At 26.6% G+C, this 24,016-nt stretch overlaps 2 protein-coding genes across 9 annotated transcripts in view; one reads left to right on the forward strand and one right to left on the reverse strand.

Annotated features, from left to right (window-relative positions):
• Nucleotides 1–85: 85 nt before the first annotated feature.
• LOC107436942 (U11/U12 small nuclear ribonucleoprotein 48 kDa protein) lies at nucleotides 86–19,258 on the forward strand. Of its 2 annotated transcripts, none has more exons than XM_043049862.3 (8): nucleotides 86–318; nucleotides 3,839–3,949; nucleotides 6,512–6,578; nucleotides 9,560–9,616; nucleotides 13,503–13,679; nucleotides 13,870–13,982; nucleotides 15,656–15,714; nucleotides 18,963–19,258. In XM_043049862.3, exons 1-8 carry the CDS (start codon nucleotides 193–195, stop codon nucleotides 19,180–19,182), a joined length of 930 nt encoding a protein of 309 aa, XP_042905796.2. In that variant the 5' UTR covers nucleotides 86–192; the 3' UTR covers nucleotides 19,183–19,258. The 2 variants fall into 2 exon arrangements, with proteins under 2 accessions (XP_042905796.2, XP_042905803.2); XM_043049869.3 differs by having other exon boundaries at nucleotides 86–315.
• Nucleotides 19,259–21,503: 2,245 nt separating this feature from the next.
• Nucleotides 21,504–24,016, reverse strand: part of LOC107436941 (cAMP-dependent protein kinase inhibitor gamma) — a 95,911-nt gene continuing 93,398 nt past the window's right edge. For all 7 annotated transcript variants that reach the window (XM_071177437.2, XM_043049895.3, XM_071177438.2 and 4 more), the window contains one exon: nucleotides 21,504–22,086. In XM_071177437.2, coding sequence (XP_071033538.1) covers nucleotides 22,007–22,086 — 80 coding nt within the window. In that variant the 3' untranslated portion in view covers nucleotides 21,504–22,006. The remainder of the gene's footprint in view (nucleotides 22,087–24,016) is intronic.

Consider the following 24,016-nt stretch of genomic DNA (forward strand, 5'->3'; position numbering starts at 1 on the left):
ATTAAATGATAATTAACTAATAATCGCAATAAATGTTAATTAACAAATTTATTTTAAAGTATTATTAAACAGATTGAATATAGCAATGAAATAAGTAGCTAAAGGCGCTTTCAAAAAATTCTAAACAAACAAAATTTCATAAATAACCAAAAATAATAGGTTGATGTATGTAATTAATTTTAAGTGCGAAAAATGACGTTTAATGACAGGCAGAGTGTTATAAAAGATCTTGAAAATTTTATAGCTGACAAAGTCAAGATTCTAAGCAATGTGATTACACCTTTAAATTGGGACGAAGAATCTTTAACAGCCGAAGTTGTTGATTATATTTTCATTTTACTTTCTTTTATTATTATTAATCTATAAATTGTGCATAATAATAATAAATTATATATAATAAATAGATAAATTGTGCATAAAAAACCTCGATTTCTTAAAGTTAATTGATGTTTTAACTTTAGGTAATCCAGGTTTCATCCAGCTCTAATTTACATTTGCAATTCAATATAAAACTGAAATTAAACTTGGTGGCGTGACAAGACATGTAAGCGAAATTGCTACTGTGTCCATCTCAGTTTTCTTGACTTTGGGCTCTGGGATGCAAAAACAGATGTTTAAGTTGGGTGGTCAGCTGAGCGCAGAACCCCAGGTGTTTAGTTTTAAGCATGCTTGGTTCTCATGTTATCGCTTCACTGAGAGGAGGAAATCTGAGTCAACCGGGACCTGTTACAAGAGAGTGCGAAGCACTGCCACTCAGACTCACAACTGAATCTACTATAGAATTTCTTGGACTATAAATGCACACTTAACCGTATCCCGGGAATGTTTCTGTATCTATAATCCCCAAAGTGTCAAAAAAAAAAAATTTTTTTTTTACTGGCTAGAATTTGAAAAAACAAAAATTACAAGAATTCCCTGAGGATGGCTACGGTTTATATTCTTCTGAGATTTATTCTTTTAGTTTTTCGCAAGCTGTTGCTAAGTTGTCGCCAAAATTTGTGAATTTTTATTGGCGTAGGTGCGGAAAAGCAAATCTCTCCAAAAAGAGCAAGTTTAATTGAATAGTTATGATGTGTCTAGTTAAATTTGTAAACCATATATTTTTAAGCTGTTGGACTAAAATAATAGCAAAAAAATTGAATAAAAAGTAAATTTAAATAAAATTTTTAAAAGAATGCTCTAAGAAAAAAAGTATATTTTTATGAGTACAGAGTATTTACATCTTTTAATAAGTTTTGAGCAACTTAAAATACAGTCAATAAATGTAGTGAACCTTCAAGGGACCGAAATTTTGGTGCACTATAACCGGGAGTTAACTATATCCGTTAAGCAGGCAATTTAACTAATGGTTCCCAAACTCCTCCCTTTTATTACACATTATTCAAATAAATGGCTGAAAAATGTTATGTAGTAGCAAAAGATTTGTTATTTTTCATTACTCTTCGTCTTGTGTACAAAAAAAAAAAAAATAATTTTTAACTGATGAGCAATGCTCAACATCAGAAATGGAAACACCCCGACTCTCAGATAATTTTTGCTACATTCTCCAATATAGATGGTTTTAAAAATCTGTATATGTCTTTATTTTGAACTAGAGATTTCAAAATTATTACAAAAAAATTAAGGAAAAAATCAGTCGAAGAGAGAAAAAAGTTCATTCTATCCAACTTTCTGCCTTTTTTGGTTCACTATATCCACAAAAAATAACATTATACGTGTATAGCAAGGCACGGGACCGAACATTTCGTTCACTATAAGCCGTGTTCACTATGGCTTTGACTGTAGTTCTAAACATGTTTGTGTGCACTTTTTTCACTGTGAAGAATTGAGAAAAAGTAAGAGGTAAAATTCGAAATTTTAATTGTGCTGTAAAGAAAAGTCTCTGAGATATGAACAATTTGTAGTAATAAATCTAATTCTAAAAAGAAAATTTACAAATTAAAAAACAATCAAAAAAACATTGAATATTAATGCTTTAATGACATTATAAAATGTATGTTTTAAATTCAAAATGGAGATTGCCATGTTCAATTACTAGAGCTTCCTTACCAGTGCAGTTATGAAAACTAAGATAGAAATTTATCTTACCTTGCCTAGGTTCTGGGAAGCTCCCTATACACAGAAATTTGCTTTTAGATTATACCCTGTTGCAAGTTAAAAAAAAAAAACCATTATCCCTATTGAGAGAACCTGTTTGCATCTAAGTGCAATCAAATGGATGCTGAGCTCCCAGCTCGAATGTATATCAGTGTTGCTAACTCTTAAAATGATGCCACAGAGCCTTCTTTTTGCTTGATTCCTTGATTCGTGTGAAATGAGGGAAACAAAACTTATTCAATAATCTATTAAAAAGTAATAAAAATTATCAAAAATGATATCTAAAAGAAGTCATAAGAAATACACATCTTTTTGTTTGCATTCAAAGAAACTAATGAAAGAATAATAAAAATTATTTCTTACAGACGATTTTCTTCAACTGCGAAAGAAAATGAAAAATTCTTTATCTCACATTTGATTTGTTAAGAGCATCTCAAAATAAGACACACTATTTTCAGTGGTCCAATCAGATCTAATGCTCTTGCCCCTTCATATAATTCTTTCTTTTTCAAGAACAAATGTTCTCCTTATTTATTGAAACATGTCATCAAGTCTTGATTCCAATAAGACTACGAAACTATAAACTTTTTTTAATAATTCTATGATATATTTCGTAAAAGGTAGGATGAATTGAATTTCTGTCTGACGTGCTTAAATTTTAGAAATTTTTATATTGTTTTGAGGTATATTTGTATAATTTGATAGCGAAATAAAACTGAACTATATGTAGTCACGGATGATTACTTCTATACCGCAATTTTATTAAATTTTAGAAATTTTTATATTGTTTTGAAGTATATTTGTATAATTTGATAGCGAAATAAAACTGAACTATATGTAGTCACGGATGATTACTTCTATACCGCAATTTTATTAACTTGCAATGGAGTATAATTTTACTATTTTGTTAAACAGGAGAAATATAAGCAGAGAAGAATCATTTTTCCAAATTTACACTGTTACAAAACTGCCAGAAGATTATATAATCTTTATTTGCCCTGTCTCAAAGTTATATCATAGATATCTTTTTAACAAGAGAAGCCAAAATAAAAGCTTATTATATTGTTAAATTGATATAAAAATTTCAAAAGGACAAACATTTATTTCCCTTAAAACTTATATATTAGTACTTTGAAAGCTTTCAAAAAATAGATTCATTTTCCAAGTGTTATTTTTAAAGTGATTGTCTGCTGATGTATCAAAGTCTAGGGATTTATAAAACTTATAATATTTTAAGTGTACTATTCATTCTGAAATGTATTTATTAGTTCTAATTCAAATAGATTTAAATTACTTACTGAAGGAAACTAATAGTTAAAGAAAATATTAAGTATTTGAAATAATGATAGCATTTAAATTTTAAGTTTTTATCCTCCTTTAAAAAAAAAAAAAAATTTTTTTTTATGTGTATGGAAGTATGTCCATCTGGTTTTTTTGTCTATTTGAATGACGGACTCCTTCTGGCCTTCTTTTTTCCCCAACTAATTCGTTGTTCTCTTAATTGTATGTGACTATTAAACAATGTGTATGATAAGAACATCAATGATTGCGGATTTGTGCCTAGAATTCAGCATAGCTTGATGTTTTTGTGTGGTCGAGTTGCTGTATATCTTCAAATATCCTAATTTGGTGGAGCCAATTAAATTACTATTTATATATGAAATTATATGTATATTATTTAGGATTATTTTTCCTCATACTGATTTCTTCTAATAAGCAGCATTACTTATTTTTATTTTAGGAGAAAGTACAATGTTCTCATAATCCAGATCATTGGATACCAAAATCTTCACTATTCAAACACAGAGAGAAATGTTCATGGTTAAAGGAAGGATATGTTGAAGATGAATTTGTAAGCATGCATTAATTTTCAAACAAATAAATTTTTTAAAATGATGTTTTTTCTTTCAAATATTTTTTTTACTGGAAGAATAAATAAGATTAAAAAAAAATCTTTTTAAAATTTTTATTTGTTATAGTATTAAATGGTTACATACTAAATTTAAAAAAATTCTTCATATGAAGGCATTCTTTTCTCTTTCTAGAAAATATTTGAAAAGTATCTGATAACATTATTCTGTTTATGAAAGGTAAAAAATGTTAGAGCAAACCGGAATGTTTGTAAAATGGAAGTAAAGTTAAGATTACCTATGCTTCAAACCCACGCTCAAGTGAGAAGGAAGATAGGCGCAACTGTCTAATGTCTAGTACCACTGAGGTCCAAGCAAAATTTCTCAATAAGACTTTACTGTTTTTTGGTTAATTTTTTTTAAAAAAAATGCAAAGAATTCCTTTATTTATAAAATAAATAATATAAATGAGTGCAATGCATTTTATTTTCAACAGAAATAGGTACGGAGGAGAGAAAAAAAAAATGCAAATTATATTTAAGCATGTTTATGAAAATGGATATTCTAAACAAAAATTTCGAATAGGAGTGTTTTTCTAAAATTGGAATTGATTTGTTATGCACCTGCAACCAATGTTTTGTAATTTTTTCTTACTATTTGGTTTTGGCATTTTTCTTATTTGAGACGCTTTTGTTACATGCTGAAAACAGACTCAAATATTGCAACCTGTTAAATTCAAAGTCCACTTGTGTTACAATTATTTTTTATCAACAAAAAACATGCATTTTATAATAATAGTAATAATAAAAAAATGGCACATCTATATAAAATGCTATCTTTCAAGAAAGAATTTTGTTACCAGTATGCAACACATTTCTTAAAAATAGACTCAAAACTGTTAATTAAAGACATTAAACAGGCAAAAAATAATGTATAATGCTAAACACATATTTAAGTTACTCATAAATTAAATGCGTTTCCAATATAAAGATATTGGAAACCTTCAAAATACCTTAAAAATATATGAATCTTTAATCATTGTTTTAGCAGATACACAAAAATAAAAATAGACTCCACGGTTATGTTGAATCTTTTCATTTAATACATGCTGTTAATTATTATTATGCTATTAATCATAAACATATAATTTTTCTTAAAAGTTACTAATTTTCATAATTATCCAGGGCTTGAAACTAATGACGGTCTGTTATTTCGGGATCTGTAAACAACTTGACTTAGACCACCATCAAACAATTATTTGTCTCCTGGATCAGCAATATAGCCTCCACCATATTAATTTTTTTACCAGTAGTGTTTTATACTGTTTACAGAATATCTGCTCACCTGGAAAGTCATGAGAAATCATGGAAAGTCATGAATTTCAGAATTGAACAAAATTTGTCATAAAATGTCATGATTTTAACTATTTTTTTAAACAAATCATGGAAAGTCATGGATTTAGGTCACCAAAAAATCTAATTTTTAAAGTAGAATTTATCCCCCCATTTCATGGTTTTCCAAATATCTGAATTTGTAACAAAATCCCTACTTGCAGTCATATTTTATTAAAGTATGAAATGTTTTTATCAAGTTCTTTTAAAATTATGGAGTTCTTTCAAAAAATGAAAGAAAAAACATCATTTCTAGAGCAAATTATCTTTTAAACTTCTGTGATTTCAGAATTTTCGTTGTTATTTGTTTATTTTTTATTCCGAAATAAGAACAGAAAAATCAGGGGTATTTCTTTCCTTTCCGATGAACAATAAAAGTATCTTCAGAATATAATTCTGCAGAAAAAAGAAAATTATTTGCTTTTGTATTTGCTTTTCAGCTATTTTATTGCTTTAACTCTTTCTTTACTTTGTTTTTTAAATATAAAATCTATAAATATGAAGATGCAAAGTATAACAGTTTTGGTTATACTTATCATTTCAATTAATGCTATTATAATGCTTTTTTAAATTTATTGTCGTGCTTTTGTCGGAGAAAATAGTAACTTCATTAAGTCATGAAAAATTCTTGGAATCAGTCATGGAAAGTCATGAATTTGAAAATCTAAAATGTAGCAGATACCCTGTGTTTATTACGAATAGTTTTTATCAGTAAAGTGAAGGAAAGATTAATGATGCAAGTTTAATTGTTTAAAATTGATTATTTTTGAACTGTATTAAAATATAGTATTAAAATTGTGTTATATAAATTATTTTAAGTAGTTTATATTATGCAATTTATAAAACTTTTAGTTCACCTTTTGAAGTGGATTGCATTTCATAAACTATTTAAAAAATTCTATTAATCACAAAAATATGATTTATATTTTCTCATTTGTAATTAACAAAGATTTTTTTTTTTTGCTTCAAAAATTTAGCATTATTTTACTCAAATCCTTAGTTACTTTTTATTTTTTTCGCATTTTAGTTATATTAAACTGTTGTGTTCCTTTTTCTGTTTCATATGTTATCTACTAAGTACAGTTTTCAGTTTTTTCTTTCCATGAGATTTAGTTTAATATTTCATTTAAATGCTACTTTTCTCTATGTTCAATAATAGTTTCTTTTTTACAGGATAAGCAGCTTCCTGATTCAGATTTCTTTTATCAAAATGCACCATCAGTTGTGTCTGTATCTGTTGGTATGATTTTGTAAACATTATTTAAATTTCCTTATTTGCGGATATGATGAAAATAATACAGCCTTGATAAATAAAGTCAAATTTTTTTCTGAAAAGTTATTAAACTTTTTTAAATGTCATGTGTTTAAAACTGCATTTGAAAATAGAAAAAATGCCTTTAAAAAACATAAAAAAATTCCCCTGCAATTAAACAAAATTTTCAGCCTGAAACATTTTCCTCATAAGCTTACATAGAGCATTTAATAGTGTTTAAAGTACCTATATTAAAAAAAATTGACATGCAATTTTTATTAAAGTTATAAATGAATGTTAAATACAAAACTAATAAAAGAATTAAGAGGAAAAGAGAAATGTATTGACGCCTCCTCTGATTTTTTTATGTATGAAAACAAAGTAAAAAGTCTCAAAAAATTGTATAAAATTGCTAAAATCTAAGTTTATGTAATTATCAGAAAAAAAAGAAAGAAGGAAAGAAAAGTGATTAATCTTCAGTTTTGTTGCGATTTTGGTAATAATTTTGAAATACCAAAAAGTAAAATGTATTGCCTGATATTCAATATTAGTTACAAGCTGAAAAAATTGCCCAAACTTGTCTTAATAATCTATGTTCAGAATGTTAAAAATTAAGAAATCATCATGTTCAAGTTCTCCATGCACATAAATCTTATTTTCACTTCAAATCTGAAGTAATTGAAATTTATTTAAAATTTTATTTTCAAGGTCAAATATTTGTTTCATTAAATGTTGAGACTTTTTTAAATTTAAATGCTGCATAGACTAATTTTAGTTTCAAATGCTTGTGCTTGGTAAATTTATTTCTTATTTTGATTTTCTTATTGGTTTCCACAGATTGTTATTTAGTTTAGTATATTAGTATGTTTTATTTAAAAATTATAATTCTATTTTGCGAATTGATTTTTTAAAAGTAATTATATTTTATTCTGAGAATTTCGATTTATTTTTGACAAATTAAGATAAAGGCTAGTGTAATAAGATTTTTTTTTTTTTAAATTCGCTAAATGGTAACTGTTATATTTAAAAAATTTTTTATCTGTAAAGAGAATAAAGTGAGATTTCCAGTTACATTTGACTTGGTTCTTACAATTACAGTTACTATTTGGGACTAAGCTCTTCATAAGAGGCTCTTCTTTAAACACCCACTTCTCCCAAATCACTGCTTGGTTTAGGGAGGAGTAGGATTCTTTTCTTTTTATTTATTGTTAGTCTGCTTCTACTTTTTAGCATTATTTATTAACAGTACTATACCATTTATTAAGATATTGCTTTGAGAATATCATCCATGTTAATTGTATCTGCCTGCATGGTTTGCAATAGAATTAAATTATAAAATGATGGATGCAGTGCACCCAACCAACAACCCGTTCAGGTGTTATAGATCCTGACTGTCAATTTGCTTTTTATGTTTATGTGTTGAATAGTACAAATGATACCCTGCTGAGTATCTTGTTCTCTCTGTAAGTTATTTTTCTGGTACAGCATATCGTACAGAACAGCTGCCCGCTAGTTACGTATTCAGAGAGCTAAATTTCTTCTCCTTTCTATGATCTTTACCTTAACCTCAATGGAAAATTTTCCCCGACCCGACCTTATTTAGGCCATACAGGTAAATGTTTATTAAAATAAAAAAAAATCTAAATAATTGTACAAACATAAAATACAAAATACATATCAGACATGGCAAACAGCCCTTGAACATGGCCGTCGCTGATCAGCAAAAATCATGTAAGGTGATAAAACATTGAAACAGCAAAATATTAAAAGTGTCAGTTAAAAGAACAATTTAAAAGATAAACATGTAAAATTTACAAAAGAACAACATAGTATAACATGTTAAAACAGTACTTTTAAAACCAATTAAGTAGTACAAAAGTAATTACAATAAAATTGGAGCAAGTAAAAATAGAAGAGTTTTTAGAAAACGTAATAAAAGTTACAAAACTATAAGAAAAATTGAGACATCCAAGCTGGATCGAGCAGGTTCCGAGACCATTAAAGACCATCCCCCAATACATCCTGTAAAGTTTGTTTAATAATCTTTTTTATGATATTTCTGCAAGTCATGTTAGCATGGCATTGATGTTGACTAATATTATTAAAGTGATTGCCCCGGAATTGAGAACAAGTCATTAACAAGTGGTCAACAGATTGGTATTCACCACAGTAATTACATTCTAGAGTTTTGTGGAATAAATTATATTGGTGTTCTCCAAACACTCCGTGGCCTGTTAAAAATTGATTGAGATAGAAATTTGCTTGTAGTCTACTTAATTTCGGGTCTTTAAAAAATTAGAATGTCTGTCTCACTTTATCGGAACTCTGCCATTCTAACCCCCAACCTACCTTAACCTCCATGACTTCCCACTGGCTGAAAACTGGCTGTGGTGGAAATTCATTCTCTTTCCAAGCAAATTTATCTCAATTTGTAAATAAATAGATAAAGAGTTAGCTCCAGGCAGTTAGCTACAGAAAATATTAAACTAATTTCCTTTCCAGACTTAAAGCAGTTTGCAGAACCAAGTCTTAGTTATTATTACAGTTGAGAAATTTTATGTTGTATAAAGGAAATAATTTACTAGAAAATTAGAAAGTAAATATATATATATACAGGGTGTTTTTATAACGACTGTCCATACTTATGTACTTTTGATATCCTTTCTGTAAAAAAAGTTACATGTAAAAAGTTATAAAAGTTTCTGCATATTAGGGGCCACAAATTAATATTTAACTATGGAAAAAGAAAAAAGCTATAGAAATCTAAGAAATTCCCTTTCCCAATCGCAAATTGACATATTTTGGCAGCATTTTTTCTTTCTTAAATAATAATTTGTAACCCCTTGTGTGCGTACTTTTTTTACTTCATTTTCTTAAAAAATTGACAAGGATTTGAAATTATATGTATTAGGCGGTGATTACAGAACATCTATATATATAATAACATTAGCTTTACTTTTTTTTTGCAGATAAAAATAAACAACTTAGTGTCTTGATGAGTAAAGGACTGATAACATATGATAAACGTATGTATACTTTTTTTTCCATCCAATAAAAGATTAGCAAGGTGTAAATTGGTTGCATGTTTTTGTACCTTGGTTAATAGTAGTAATATTTTTGTATAAATTTGATAAATAATAATTGCTTGATTAGTAATGAAATAACTCTCTTGAATAAGGTGAAATACAATAAGGCAGGGATGGCGAGCCAATGACACGCGTGCCATTTATGGCACACGGCACAATATTTTGAGCACTCCACCGATCACAATTGTTGTTACACTATTAATTGTTATTACACAAATGTTATTACGCTGTGAAGCATATGTAACAATTAAATACAAATTCACAAAAAACAAACAAAATAATAAACAATTATTAATAAAAAAATTAAAAATTAATAACTGTAAAAAACATGCTAACAGTAAATAACTAGCAAAAAAAAAATCAACAGTCCTGCTTAAACTAATATTTTACAACCTAATATAAGTTATTGGTCATATTAGGACAACAACTTATATTAGGACAACAGAATCTGCTACAACAGAAGTTACACTGATGTTACTTTAAGTTGAATTACGTGTATAACTGCGACATTGCAAAATGTATTTTTTTTTTCAATGTAAATAAAGAGTTTTGAGTTGATAGTATTTAGTATTATTATTTTCAAAATTGCCGTCAAAATTATTTGATGGCACGTCTATGACCTCATTAAACAATTTTTTAGAGAAAATGACACGTTGGTGAATAAAGGTTCGCCACCCCCGCAATAAGGTGAGACAAGGTGAAATACATTCTTTAAATGTTAATTCATTGAACTACATGTTCATGCATTAAAAAACAAAGAATAAATATTAATTTTTTATTTGGATGTTGTCTATTCTCTTTTCAAAATTTATTTTATATTTATTTATATTGTATTATTAGTCATATTTTTTATTATACAAATAAGATTCAGGATGAAAAAAGTTATATTCCTATTAATTCACTGTTATAAAGGTCATTTTATTGATTTAAATTTTTTTTTCTCCATTTCCCTTACATTAGCCAGTAAAAGCTTGAATTGTTGAATGTATTTTTTAAGCAATTATTTGGTTATTTATTGTTAAGTACTGTAACAACAATTTTGCAATTTAAGTTTCCTCTTTATATCCGCTCACAAAATTATTTTTTACGTTTGCTTTAAAATTTTGTTGTACAGGTTGTATAAGAACTAATTTAACAATTTTGACCTTCAACAATATCTAAAACAAATTATATAGCTATATTAAATGTCTTTGTAATAGCCATGCTTGAAGTTTTATTTCTGCCTCAAATAACACATGCAATAATATAAAGCTACACATAAAAAACATAAAACAACAAATGAAAATAAATAGGTTATTTAAAAAAATGAAGAAAGAATTACAAAAACTTCATACATCTAAAAATGCATGTGCTGTTTGAGAAAGTAATTTTGTTTAGCTTTTTTATTTTATGCATGTCAAAGTTGTAAAATTTACTTGCTTACACCTTATATTTAAAACAAGTAATCATTTTTGCAATATTGGGTTTTCAGTCTAAAATTTGAAAGTGAATTCTATTCTCTTCTTGTTTCAGTGTCCAGGTATGTTTCACTGATGACTAAATCGTGGAAAATATGATTTTGTATCCTCTATATAAATTAATATATCCTTTTTCATTTTGAATGTTATAATGCTTTTTATTTTTATGTGCCCGAAATTTATTTGACTAATTAACATGAACTGTATTTTCTTATTAAAGAGTAAATTGTTAAGAAATAGTACATCATGTTTATTTTAATATAAAACTTGGTTTAATGTTATTTCAGCAGAATTAAAATTTCATAAATTATTATTTAAATTTTATATTAAAAAATTTAACTATATTAAAAAAATGGAAGATTAAAAATTATTTACAATTTATCAGATATTGTGTCTTAAAATTTGCCTTTTCCCGATAGATTTAGCAATAAGAATAGAACACAAAAAGGTACGCAATCCTCTTAAATTTCTAAATTTATTAAAAAATTTAGGAGCTCTTTGTGGCTGATTCAGGAAGCTTTCTAAAAACCCACACTTTTAAAACAAAATCATTAATCCTTTTTATTTAAAATTTTAAAAACACTGGAAATCAATAAAAATGTTTTATTTCCCTATTATCTCGCTAAAGGAACTTGAAAATGGCACTTCTCAAGTTGATTTTGTAGACTGCAGCGTAATTTAAGGATATTTATATTTTATTCAAATCAAAATGGTAAATAATTGAATGAAGTTTTTTGGTAAGTGTCAAATGGTTATGCTATTTTTAAATATCAAAGGCAGACACTCCTCTGTGTGTCTGCCCTGTTTTTATGCCAATGCAAGTTTTATGATTTTGGGCACCTGTAATCTTTAATCCATATACTGTTATTCTTTGGGTGTCAGACTTTTTTTTATTTCACTTATTTAAAAAAAAAAAAAAAAGCAGTTTCCCTATTTTGTTATCATTGATCATTTTTGTTTGGCACAGTATTTCTTATTCAAGGTCTTCTGCCATTCAGTTTAATATTTAATCCACTTCTTCAATTCATATCATAAATGTTTTAATTTTCATATACATTTAAATGTCATTATGGCATAAGGAGACAATATTAATTAAACCAGTGTTTTTTACTGTTTTGCTGAATTGTCATAGTAACCAGACTAAGTAGTTTTTCTTCGAAGCTAAGTTTGATAAAATGTCATTGAAGGCACACAATTTGCTCTTAATAACAGGTGAATATAAAATGTCCACGCAAAGAAGTATTTAAATTTAAAATTCATCTTTAACTGTGCACAACATTTGCTCTAAATAGAAGGTGAATATAAAGTATACACACAAAGAAATATGCAATTTAAAATTTATATATAGTTTAGAAATCACAGACTAAAAAAACAATTTGAATGATTAGGAATGTGAATCATGATAAAGAAATATTTACCACTCCTGATTTTTTATTTTATTTTAACAAAATGGAGAAATACATAATAATCTGCAACATCTGTTACTATGTTTCATGATTTCTACATTTGGCTGCTATTATATAATGTTTTCAACAGTTTTAGAGTTTTTAAATGTTTTAATTCATAACTTTTTGAATTTTTTTCATAACTTGAATATTTTCCAGAATTCTGAACATCCAAGATTTGAAATAATGTTACTAAGAACTATAATAGTCTTTTATTATCATGCTGTTATTAATTTTCATTGCAAATTAAAATGCTAATTTATGAGATCATGATTCTGATTATATATTCATGTTGGAACATAGCTGTATTTTTTGCCCTGTATTTATTTATGCTTGTTATTCTATAAAGAAATTGAATACCAAATATTAGATTTAGCTATAAATTAAGCGAACGATTTATATTTGATTATTAGTAATCCAATTCCTAATTGTTTTGTATTTATAATTTATTTACAAAATTTCTAACTATCCATATTTGGAAAATTTAATTGATAAAATTTACTTTTATGCCTCATTTACGTCTAAGTTTTTTAAAATGCTGTATCCGTAATTGTGGCATAAACTTTTAAAACTCAGTTTAAGTATCATGGGCTAAAAAAAGAATAGCTTAAATCTTGTTTTGTATTAAGTTTATGTAATTTAGTGAAAGTGGTAAAAAAACGTAAAGCTTTATTAATAAGCTCTTCTTGGGTTTGTCATTGAATATGCCATATAAAGTGTAAATAAAGATGTTCCGTTTGTTTAAAGTTTATAATAAATTAGATATTTAATGATAAAAATATCTTGTAAAGTTTTTAAATTATCTTATTATTTAATATGTTTGAAAAAAATTGGATTGCATGTTTTTCTTTTAATAACAAATAAATTATAATATAACTGAAAATTCAAGTTGTTTTTCTCATGCGCACACTTTTTTTTTTGTAGAAAACTTTGAGAATCTCAGCAGTCCTAAGACAATTGACCGATGGACTACAGAATCAAATCCTGAGCAAAGATTAGCTATATATGATCACATTGTTGAAGAAGGCAAATTAGTGAAACAGCCTACAAATGTTCCATTAGAAGATTTAATGTTTGACTTTGAAACAAAAAATGACCAGGGTATGTAATGATACATAGTTATTTTCAGTATATAATTTTTTAAAACAGTTTTTTTATTCTTTTTGTCATAAAATTTGGCATTTAATTAGCAGTTCTAGTGTTTCAAAATACCTCTAAATCTAATACCAATTTATTTTATTTTATGACAGAAAACTCATACTCTTTTGAAAAGTGAAATTGTTTATTTTAGGGGACAAGGTAAAGACACATCTAGAAATTCTTGCTGAACAGAGGGATTACAAGCGTAGGCGCCAATCTTATCGAGCTAAGAATGTTCATATAACTAAGAAATCCTACACTGAAGTATGAATTCTTTAGTTTTCAAGCATTTAATATTTGTTAATTTTAACTTTTATATTCTAGCGTCACAGCTGCAGTAATTTGATGTAACACGCACATGAGGAGCCCCTCTGTAGTTTAGTTGGTTTTTGTGCAATGCTGCTGGTTAAATATGAAAGCTAGGGGTTATGAGTTTGTTCCGGGAGTCTGACTAAAGAGATTATTCATTTAAGCATTGCAGTACATATTTAACAAAAGACAAACTATTCATTTGTCAAAGAAACTCTTGATTTTTGTCAAATTTTCAAAGATAGTGTGCTTTTTAACACTTTAAATTTCATCCTTTACTTATATTTTGGTAAAAATATAAGAGTATTAAACTTTATCTGTTAGCATGCCATTATTTATTTACTAGCTTTTAAATTTCATTTAAATCTTATATTATTATTAATCCTATTCTTAATGAGTATAGCTTTTAACTTCTTTTTTTTCCATGTAAATATAAAAGAGTGGAAATTAAATTCTAAAAATTCTGTATTCTTTCTTTAATTAGTACACTTTAGCAAAAAATTTAAATTTTGTTAAACATTCACAGTTAGATTATAATGCTCTGTTTCACTAAATTATTTCAAACTTGACAATATTTTTTTGTTCATTAGACAGATTTGATTTCGATAAATCACTGTATCTATTTTTGATAAATTACTGAATAATGGATCTCTTTTCTGAGTGGCTACTGTTAGCTATTAATTTGTAATTAACTTTTGATATAACAGTTAATAGGTTTTTTGCTATTGTGACTCATTTATTGTAACGATCATATTTTCAAAATTATATATTTAAAAATATTTTTCTTACCATTTATTTATGCTTCAAAGAAGAGTTTTTAGTCTAGGATATTTTTATTTTTATACAAGAGAACCCTCTGGAATTTTTATTTTTGAAAAAACTTACCTTAAAGATAATTTATTATATAATTAAGATAACTTAATCAATAATGTTAGCGTTACAGCACTTTTTTAGCTATGCTTATTTGTATGTTGGCTATGCTAGTTTGTTATTACAAAATAACTTTTTCTCAATTTAAAAATTTTAAGTTAATTTTTTAACGTTTTCATATTTCTTTTTTGAAAGCACTTTGCTTAAGAAAATCATTATTTTTATGCTAACAAAGGTTTTCCATGAGGTCCAAAAAATTGTAATGTCAAAAGCACTTTAGTTTTATGTAAATTAAAAAGGTAAGAAATTATTTTTTTTTGCTAACTATATTGTTTATTGTGTGCTATATTGAAAGGAAAAGGCTTTATTTGGATATTATTTACAAATTTTGATGTTTAAAATTAAATTGACTTTAGGGCATTTAAACAAATTCACATTTTTTAAATAAAACTACATAGCCATATATGATGACGACATTATCATATTTGTAAAAAGGATTCTTTTTAATATAGCATAGCCCAGATTTCTAGTAGCTATGATTTTAAAAACAATCTGAAATTATGTGACTTAAGAAAAGAAAATAACACGTTTTATTTATAAATTTAATATTATTAAAATTGTTTTAAAAATATGATTATATTTTCTAGTTTTTGGAGACTTTTGTTTGAGTTATTTATGTGAAATTATATTTTAATGATTATTTTAAAGATGTTTGTTCACATGTGAAATATATGTACTGAAATTTTTTTATGACTTAGGAATTGAAGGAAGTGATAGAAAAAATTACTGACACTAAAACACAAGAAAGTGCTGAAAAGTAAGTGGTTTAGCTTATAGACAGAAAAACCTTGTATTTAATTTCATCATATTTAATTGAAAAATTCTATCTTAAGTTTTTTAAATGTTTGCTTAGTATCTTTTTTATAGTTTTACACTTTAAGGTATCTTTGTTTTATAATTTACGTTTTGATTTAATGCCTTGCTCTAATTCAAACTTAAGCTACATGTATAAATTTTTTTTATAGTCAATAAGGTTTGTTATATATTAAAATTTAGTAGGTTGAAACATCAAGTAATTGGGTCACTTCAAGGATTTCAGTTCAGTTTTGGCAGAGTTGTTAAATGATATGCAATAAAAAGATTAAGTCTCTTTTAAAGTTGTTATATAATGATATTTTGCTAAAGTTAAACAAGATCAAAATAAATCAGGGTTCTAAAAATCTTAAACTTTTTATGTGTAGTGGTCAGGTTTGTGCAAAGTACATTTTTATATTCTCTGACATCTTTTTAGATTGCATATTAATGTACCCATTATTAATCAGTTATAAAATGGTGACAACAACATATTGTCTACATTCACACATTTATTTTAAATATTAATCAGAGTTTAATATTGTTAAATTAGAAGTATTATTAACAAGGAAGTGTTAAGCAATAGTAAAAATTGATGGAGTAACCGCAGAGCATTCTTATTAACAGAACACAGTAATAGGGAATAACCTTTTTTCATATAAATAAGCTTTATTATAGTTGTAGGTGTTGTATCAATGCATGATAAAAAAAAATTCTATGTCTCACAGAAATTTGCAAAGATCTACCATACATATAAGTTTATAAATTTCGATTTATAATATTTTGGTCATGTTAGTCATTTATTGTTCAACTTCTTTTTGAAGGTATAGGGCCAACTTGGATTGTATTTTGATTTGTAAAAAATAATCGTAGCATCTTTAATATCAGGGATGAGATTTTTCCGCTTTTTAGCTGATTTCCGCTTTTTTTACTTTTATCTCTTGAATTTCAGCTTTTTTTTATCAAAAAATCAGATTTTTCTAAAAATTTCACTTTTTTTTATAAGTATTCCGCTTTTTCAGAAAATTCACCCATTTTCAAAGAGAAACACAAAATTCAAACTACATAGCTACCAATCCTTTCTCATTCTTACTTATTTTAGCTATTTTCTCCCCTTTTACTCGCAGCAGATAAGATTTTCCGAATTTTTTACCCGCCCTCCAGATAGATCCGATTTTTGTAGTTCAAACTAGCCCTGAGTTCAAACAACGCTGTTTCTGACAAGCCGAGGTCCCAAGCCTGAAGTCTGCCAATATTCAATTCTTATTCACACGATTTTAATATCAAACATAGCTTTTCATATTTGCGTGTTGAGATTCTTATTCACGCGATTTGAATATTGTACGTTGTGCTTCGTATTTACGCCTTTTTAAAAACCTATGAAGCGATTCGTATTCGAAGCGACATTGAATTTTAAACTTCGTAGCGAAGTTTAAAATTCAATGTCTTGATTTGCCCATGCTGCTTATAATATCAAACATTGATTTTCATTTATACGTGATTTTAAAATAAGGCATTGGGATTCGCATTCTAAGAATTATGCATCATAATTCTTATTTATGCAATCTAAAAATTATGCATCATGATTCGTATTTACGCGATCTAAAAATTATGAATCGGGATTTGTATTTACGCGTTTTAAAAATTCTATTATCCCAGTTTGTATTTTCTCATTTTCAAAATCGTATATCTAGTTTCAAATTCATGTGATTTCAAAATTCATAATTGTTATTCATATTCACGCAATTTTAAGATCAACTCTCGCGATTCTTGTAAGAAGTAAATTTTTTTTTTAAAAATTAGTTACTATAAAGGTGACTGTTTTTCTAATGACGATTATTAGTATGTATATGTAAGTGTTACAACATCAGAGAAACTGGAAGGGAATATATTCAAAACTTACATTATTCTGTGCTTGCAAAGAAGAAAAAATAGGATTTGTCACAAGATGTTTGAAAATGGACTAACAACTAAATATAGCAAACATAAAAGATGTAGGAAACAAAAGCAATAACTTAAAAAGGGATTCAATTTAATTTTTTTTGTTGGAAAAAGAGTTAATTAACTCATCATCAAAATTTTATTTGTAATTGCTGTTATTTATGCTATAAAATGCAAAATTCTTATCAAATAAAAAAACAATTATCTAAACAGTTGCTGATTGTCATGTAATTTTTCAAACTAAAATACCAATTTTCGTATGCAAAGGAGTAACTATATATTTCTACTTCACTGTTATTGATATGTTTCAAAGGGCTGTAGTTAGATTAGACTATAACATGAACATAAGGATCTGGTCAATTGTTAAAGTTTTTTTTTCCCAATATAATTTAAAAAGTAATATTACTGATATATTTGCTATAAATCACATAACAGTATTTATTAAAAGAAATGAAATATTAATGTATATTCTCAGTAGTTTTAATTTGCTAAACCAAGTAGTTTTTCAAGTAATAATTGTCTCTTATGTGAACTGAGGAAAAATATAATTTCCAGCTTTATTTTTTCAATTGGTAATTTTTATTTTCACTAAATGTTAAGTATCAATGTAGTCGTTTTTATAATAATAGATTAGTACGCAATTGTATGTCAACACATTATTTATTACCTTAAACTGTCTGGAATTTATTATTAAAGGGCTGCGCTTGCGTAAAATTTACTATCGTGGAAATTCAGCTTTTTTGCCTTTTGGCTAATCTCATCCCTGTAATATGCAAAACTTTAAGAGCAATAGTTGCACATTATTTTAAAAGTTATTGAAAAGTGTAACATTTTTTTTAATAATCAGCCATATGACTTTACTAGCTGATTATCCAATAGCACTATTTCTTTTTACCACATTCTTGTGAGATGATTAGCGAAGATCTTTTCCTTAAAAATGTTTGTAAAGAAATGTCAAAATGGTAATTTTAACTTTGATATTATTAGTCTAAAAAGTTAATATAAAAATTAGATTTGTGAGCTATAAGCACATTTATGGAAAGTTATCTTTATTCAACTTATATTAGTTGTCATGGATTGAATGAAATTTCTGTCAGAATGGTGAGATAATGGCAAATTCAGAGATCCCTTATGCAACATAGGCTATAGTAGGAACTTCTAAATTTATACCATATCTAAAAAATAATAATATTGTCCCCATTTAACCACATCAAAACATATTTTTTACACTGATTTAGAGCTATTTTTATTTAAGTTATTTTTTATCCTCAGTGAGATGGAAAGACCTGAGCCTAAGTATTCTGAAAATGGGACCAAGGATCAAATTCCTCGACGGCATGGGTATGACAGAAGACATGGTCGTGATTCTCGATCAAGATCCAGAAGCAGGACTCCCAAAAAGCATAAGCATAAACACAAACGTAGTAGGAGCAGATCAAGAGAGCGTCATAAGCACAAAAAATCACACAAGCATAAAAAATCTAAGGACTGAATTTGAAAATAATTGTATTTTATTCATGCCCATTTCTTACATTCTTTAGTTGATTAAAAACATTTATCATACTAAATTTGCATTCAATGTTTTTTTATTAGTTCTAGATTAAAACATATCTCTTTTCAGTTTTGTCTTATTTTAACAGAACATTTCTGTCCCGTTAATGTTCCTTACCTTGTTATTTCAGTTTTTTTTTTTTAGATATTGAAATTTAAATTTTTTTTACCAAATATGCAAAGCATTCCAATGTAATTGTAATGATCTATATTTTTGGCTGCTAATATTCAGTCTCTTTTTAAATATTTTTCTTTTTCTCAAGGTAGAAATTATTTATTATGAGTTTCCAGATTGTGTGGGTTGGAGGAAGTAAGTGCTGAAAAACTTGTTTACCAAATTTTACAATCGTTATGCATAATTACATAATAAATTATGGAATGCAAAAAAGTTTTTCACTAATTTATTAGAAAATTGTTGCCTTGTAAATATTCTTAATAATTTGGACGTTTAATTTCTCACTTAAAAATATTTAAATAATTTATAACCATTTAAAATTTCTGATTTTCTCTCACTAGAAATAATAAATAAATTATTTAATAAACTAAAAAAAAAAAAAAAATGCTCTGTTAATATAATGTTCTATTTAACATTTAAAATAATTTTTACTAAAAGAACAAAATAATTTTTTTTTTCTTTTCTACTTCACATCAAAGAATTATAAAGTATTAATTTGTAATAACGACTTTTACTAATTTCATTAATTTATAAGTAACATTTTCATAAATCAGCTTTGAAATTTTTATATTAGACATAACTCAAATGTGCTTGTGAAATTATAGGCATGCATTTAATTCACAAGCTTGTGAAATGTATGCACAGACTACATTTATGAAAAAAAGATTATACAGTGGAATCCCTATTTTACTTTTTCTATTGGACGTATTAATTAAAAAATGCAGGAGGCGAGAAAACGTAAAATTGGGGTAAAAAAATTTTTTTTCTTCAAAATTTGTTATTTACAATTTGAACTATTAGAAAAAAATGTGTAATTTTTACTAATACCCCTCTCAGTACTTGCTTTTGTTTTCAAATTTGTTTTACATTTGAAAATAAATATTGTTTAAATTTTTATGCTTTGAAACTTAGTTGTACTTAAATCCTGATATTTTTTATTGATCTTCACAGTTTTCATCGGGTGCAGGCATTAAATCATATATTGAAGAAATTGGAAAGTAATGTTATGTGTTGAAGTCGATGTACATGTCAGACTTCTTTAGCCACACAATTTTATTCCAAAGGGCTGTTCAACTTGGATCCCAAAAAATCTGCTTTATTAAACCCATGTGTAATGTGTTTTAGTCGTCACTATTTAACACAACAGAAATCAATTTATTTTTATTTAGAAAAATCTTGCTGGTTAATGGAATCAAGAAAAGGAAATGATTACCACATCCGTTGTTCAGTGTAACGTTTTTAAATGAGTGGCTTATTCCAAGATTCAGAAGTTTTAAGTTTGCTGGTAGAGATTCCACTCGCAAATTTTATAAATTTAGCTCTCGTGCTTTCTTTAAGCATCCTATTTGTGCTTTGTCCATCCCATCATCTTCTGGTTTTGATTGAAGGGAAAAATCTCTTAACAGACAAAAAGGTGGAATAGAATTAAAAAAAGATTCAGTACATCTTCAAAACGAAAACTCCGAGAAGTTTGTGTGAGCTTTGTAGAGAAAAAAATTATTTTAATCTGTTAGGTAAAATGTATAAAACTGGATTATCTTCAAAAGGGTAACATAAAATATGGGAAAATTTAATGCTATCAGTACAGACGATTTTCACACAGAAGAAAATAACATAGGAAGCAGGACACTGTACAAAATGGACAACGTAGAACCTGTATAGTTCCACTGCAGATGACAGGCATAGTTTGAGACGAGTATTTAATAAAAGGACTTATAACTTGAATAATTTTTTTTTTTAAATTACTGTTTAGACTATCTTTTTAAAAGAACTATTTGCTAATAGTAGTTTGTTAATGTTTAACCTTTTGACGACGGCTGGTACAACAGTTGTACCCTGAGATCCCAGTTTGTAAATTTTTTCTATTCCGTAACATTTTCAGATAAAAATGGATGTTATGGTAAAAAGTACAATAACTCTGAGTGTCAGTGCTTTTTAGTGTAATTTTATCTGGAATTTTTCACAGCGTACCAGCCGGTTCCAGAAGGTTAAATACTTTGTTTTAGTAATAATACATAGAATGCACAAAAGTAATTGTGAGTAGTCAATACCTCTTTATACATTTTATAAAAATAACAAGACAAGGCTTTTGGTTTGCTAGTTATAGTTTATTATTTTAAAAACACGTAAAAAGTCCTTTCTAAAAAAATGAAGTCATTCAGTAAAAAGCTACAATAACTTAAAATCTATGAAAAAAAAAAAACTTAAAATATCACAACACATAATTGCAAAAGAGATCTCCATAAATCTCAAACAGAAAAACATCCACATTTGACAGCCGAAACAAAGTGATACATATTGATACCTAGATGTACACAGACACCATAGACATCCAATCGAATGATGAAAAGTTTTAAGTAGTTTTAACACTTTCTCGAATTTACAACATTCAAGAATTTTTAAAACATCTCATAAAATAAGTTCTCCATTCCAGTTACATGTAATAAACACTCATCTATCTGTAACTGAATCAACAGCGACTAGTGATTCAATGACGTGAAACAATCACATGGTTGAGTCACTGTCTTCATGAGCTTTTTTTTCTTTTTTACATTTAAGTTCAATTTAAAAAGAAAACTACACTTAGAGGCTATGTATTAGCAGCTCCACCTTGTGCTATTTGTCCTGATCCAGAACCTTCACCGCCGCAACTTCCATCCATTTGCAAATCTGCAATTGAAAAGTTTCATACAGAATTTGGTAAAATTGATTGAGTAAAAATGATTTTAAAGAAAGAAATAATAAAATTGAAGTTCTATTAATTTAGTTTAGCTAATGTTTGCCTTGCATTAAGTAACTTCCTGCAATTATTTCAAAAATGTATTAAACAGACATTTTTTATTAATTTAAAATTTGGTTACATTTTAATAACAAATAAGAAATAACAAATGCAAAAAAAAAAAAAAAAATATCAATAAGTTTCTTTGAGTTTCATTTATGTTTAAGTTTTATTGACGATGGCTGTATTTTCTGACTGATTACATTTAATAATTTTTTCAGGTTAATTAAATTTACATTACCTAGAACTATTCTTAGTTAATATTTATGAGCTTTTTTGAAATTTGTGAGCCCTAAGCCTAATCTGCTTGTCTTTATTTTGTATTGTATACCAATGCAAGAAAATATTTTTACCTTCGATTGTTATGTACTATCATGACAGTTGTTATACAGTAGAAAATCTTATAATGTAAACCTTCAAACATGAGGCTTTAGATTATATAGGTCATTTCCCTTATCAAACTTATTTACTAATTAGATTAATATTAAAAGAGTTAAAAATAATTTTTAAATACAAATACTAAAAAATATGCACATGATTATTTCTTATTATTGAAAAAAATTTAAATTATCAATAGAATTAGGACTAACAAATTTTACAATTTTGATTTACTTAATAATGTGCACCAAATAATTTTTTTTTTTGAAGCCTGTTAAAGTGTTTGCTCAGTTAAGAAATTTTTTTTAGCATGATTTTCATTATTTACAGTGTTTAGAATTGAATAATATAGATCTTTAAACTCTATTAGTGTATGATATACAAGCCATTGATATAGTACTTTATTTGTCCTTTATTACAGCTATTATTAGCAAGCCCTTATCTCCAAGAATTACTTTAAATCTTTTTCTTCTTCTGATATTTAAAAAAGGTAAGAGATAAAGCTTATTTACTTTATCAAATAAAAAATAGTAAAATTAACTTCCAAATTCTGTACAACCTATGCAAATTATTACAGTAAAATAGTTTGCGAGCCAAATTGTGTTTTGATGTTCACAAATAAAATATTACTGTACATACAGGAGTATAAAACAATTTTTTAAACCCCCTGTATACACCTTATATGACAGTAATGAAGTTGGATATCTATTAATCATAAAATATCGATGCATCATAAACAATGTGAGATATGAATAATTATGTATCAATTTATTCCTCCCAAAAACTATTTTTAAATGCATTATATACAAGTAATTTTGCATTTTTTCTCACCACGTTTTTAAACATATAAAGGTTTTTTTAGGAACAATACTTAAATTACATTAAGAAAAAAAATAATTGTTATAATAATTTATTTAAGTGTAATTCAAATACTACAACACCAGGAAAATTTTTTTGAAACAAATATAAAAAGAAACATATCTAGAAAATAAAAAGTTATAAAAAAATTATAAATTTAATCTTTTGAACTCTAGTTATCAAACATTTAGCTGCAACAAAAAGGCAGTTTCTTCTTATTCAATGATAAATGCTTAGTTGAGAAAATTTTGCGTAGTTTTGCCCAAAATTTTGTACTAACTTTTTTTTAAAAAACAAATTAGTTCATTAGAATCGGAATCTAGACTACTTAGGTGATACTTAAAACCTAGAATACAGGACCTTTAAGTGAAATATAAGAATCATTGTTTTTCAAAAATAATTGGATTCCATGAACTTTGCTGAGACAACTCATAATTTGATTGTTATATTTATTTACGAGTTTCTTCTGAAGGAATCCAGTAGCAGTGGGTTTTAAAAAAATGTTTAACAAGCATTTTTTAAAGACTTTATAATTACATCAGCAAATTTATTCTTTAGCAACATTTCTTACAAAAAACAAAACAT

The sequence above is a fragment of the Parasteatoda tepidariorum genome, chromosome 2, assembly GCF_982258835.1.
Source record: "Parasteatoda tepidariorum strain Cologne lab strain chromosome 2, Ptep-v5.0, whole genome shotgun sequence".
In the NCBI taxonomy this organism is placed as follows: Eukaryota; Metazoa; Arthropoda; class Arachnida; order Araneae; family Theridiidae; genus Parasteatoda; species Parasteatoda tepidariorum.

Bases quoted from the DNA above. Each gene is read 5' to 3' on its own strand.
- LOC107436942 (XM_043049862.3), top strand. From the start codon at position 193: ATGACGTTTAATGACAGGCAGAGTGTTATAAAAGATCTTGAAAATTTT. The intron at 9,617-13,502 runs GTATGTATACTT...TTTTTTTTGTAG, and splicing joins ACTGATAACATATGATAAAC to AAAACTTTGAGAATCTCAGC. The intron at 15,715-18,962 runs GTAAGTGGTTTA...TTTTATCCTCAG, and splicing joins ACACAAGAAAGTGCTGAAAA to TGAGATGGAAAGACCTGAGC.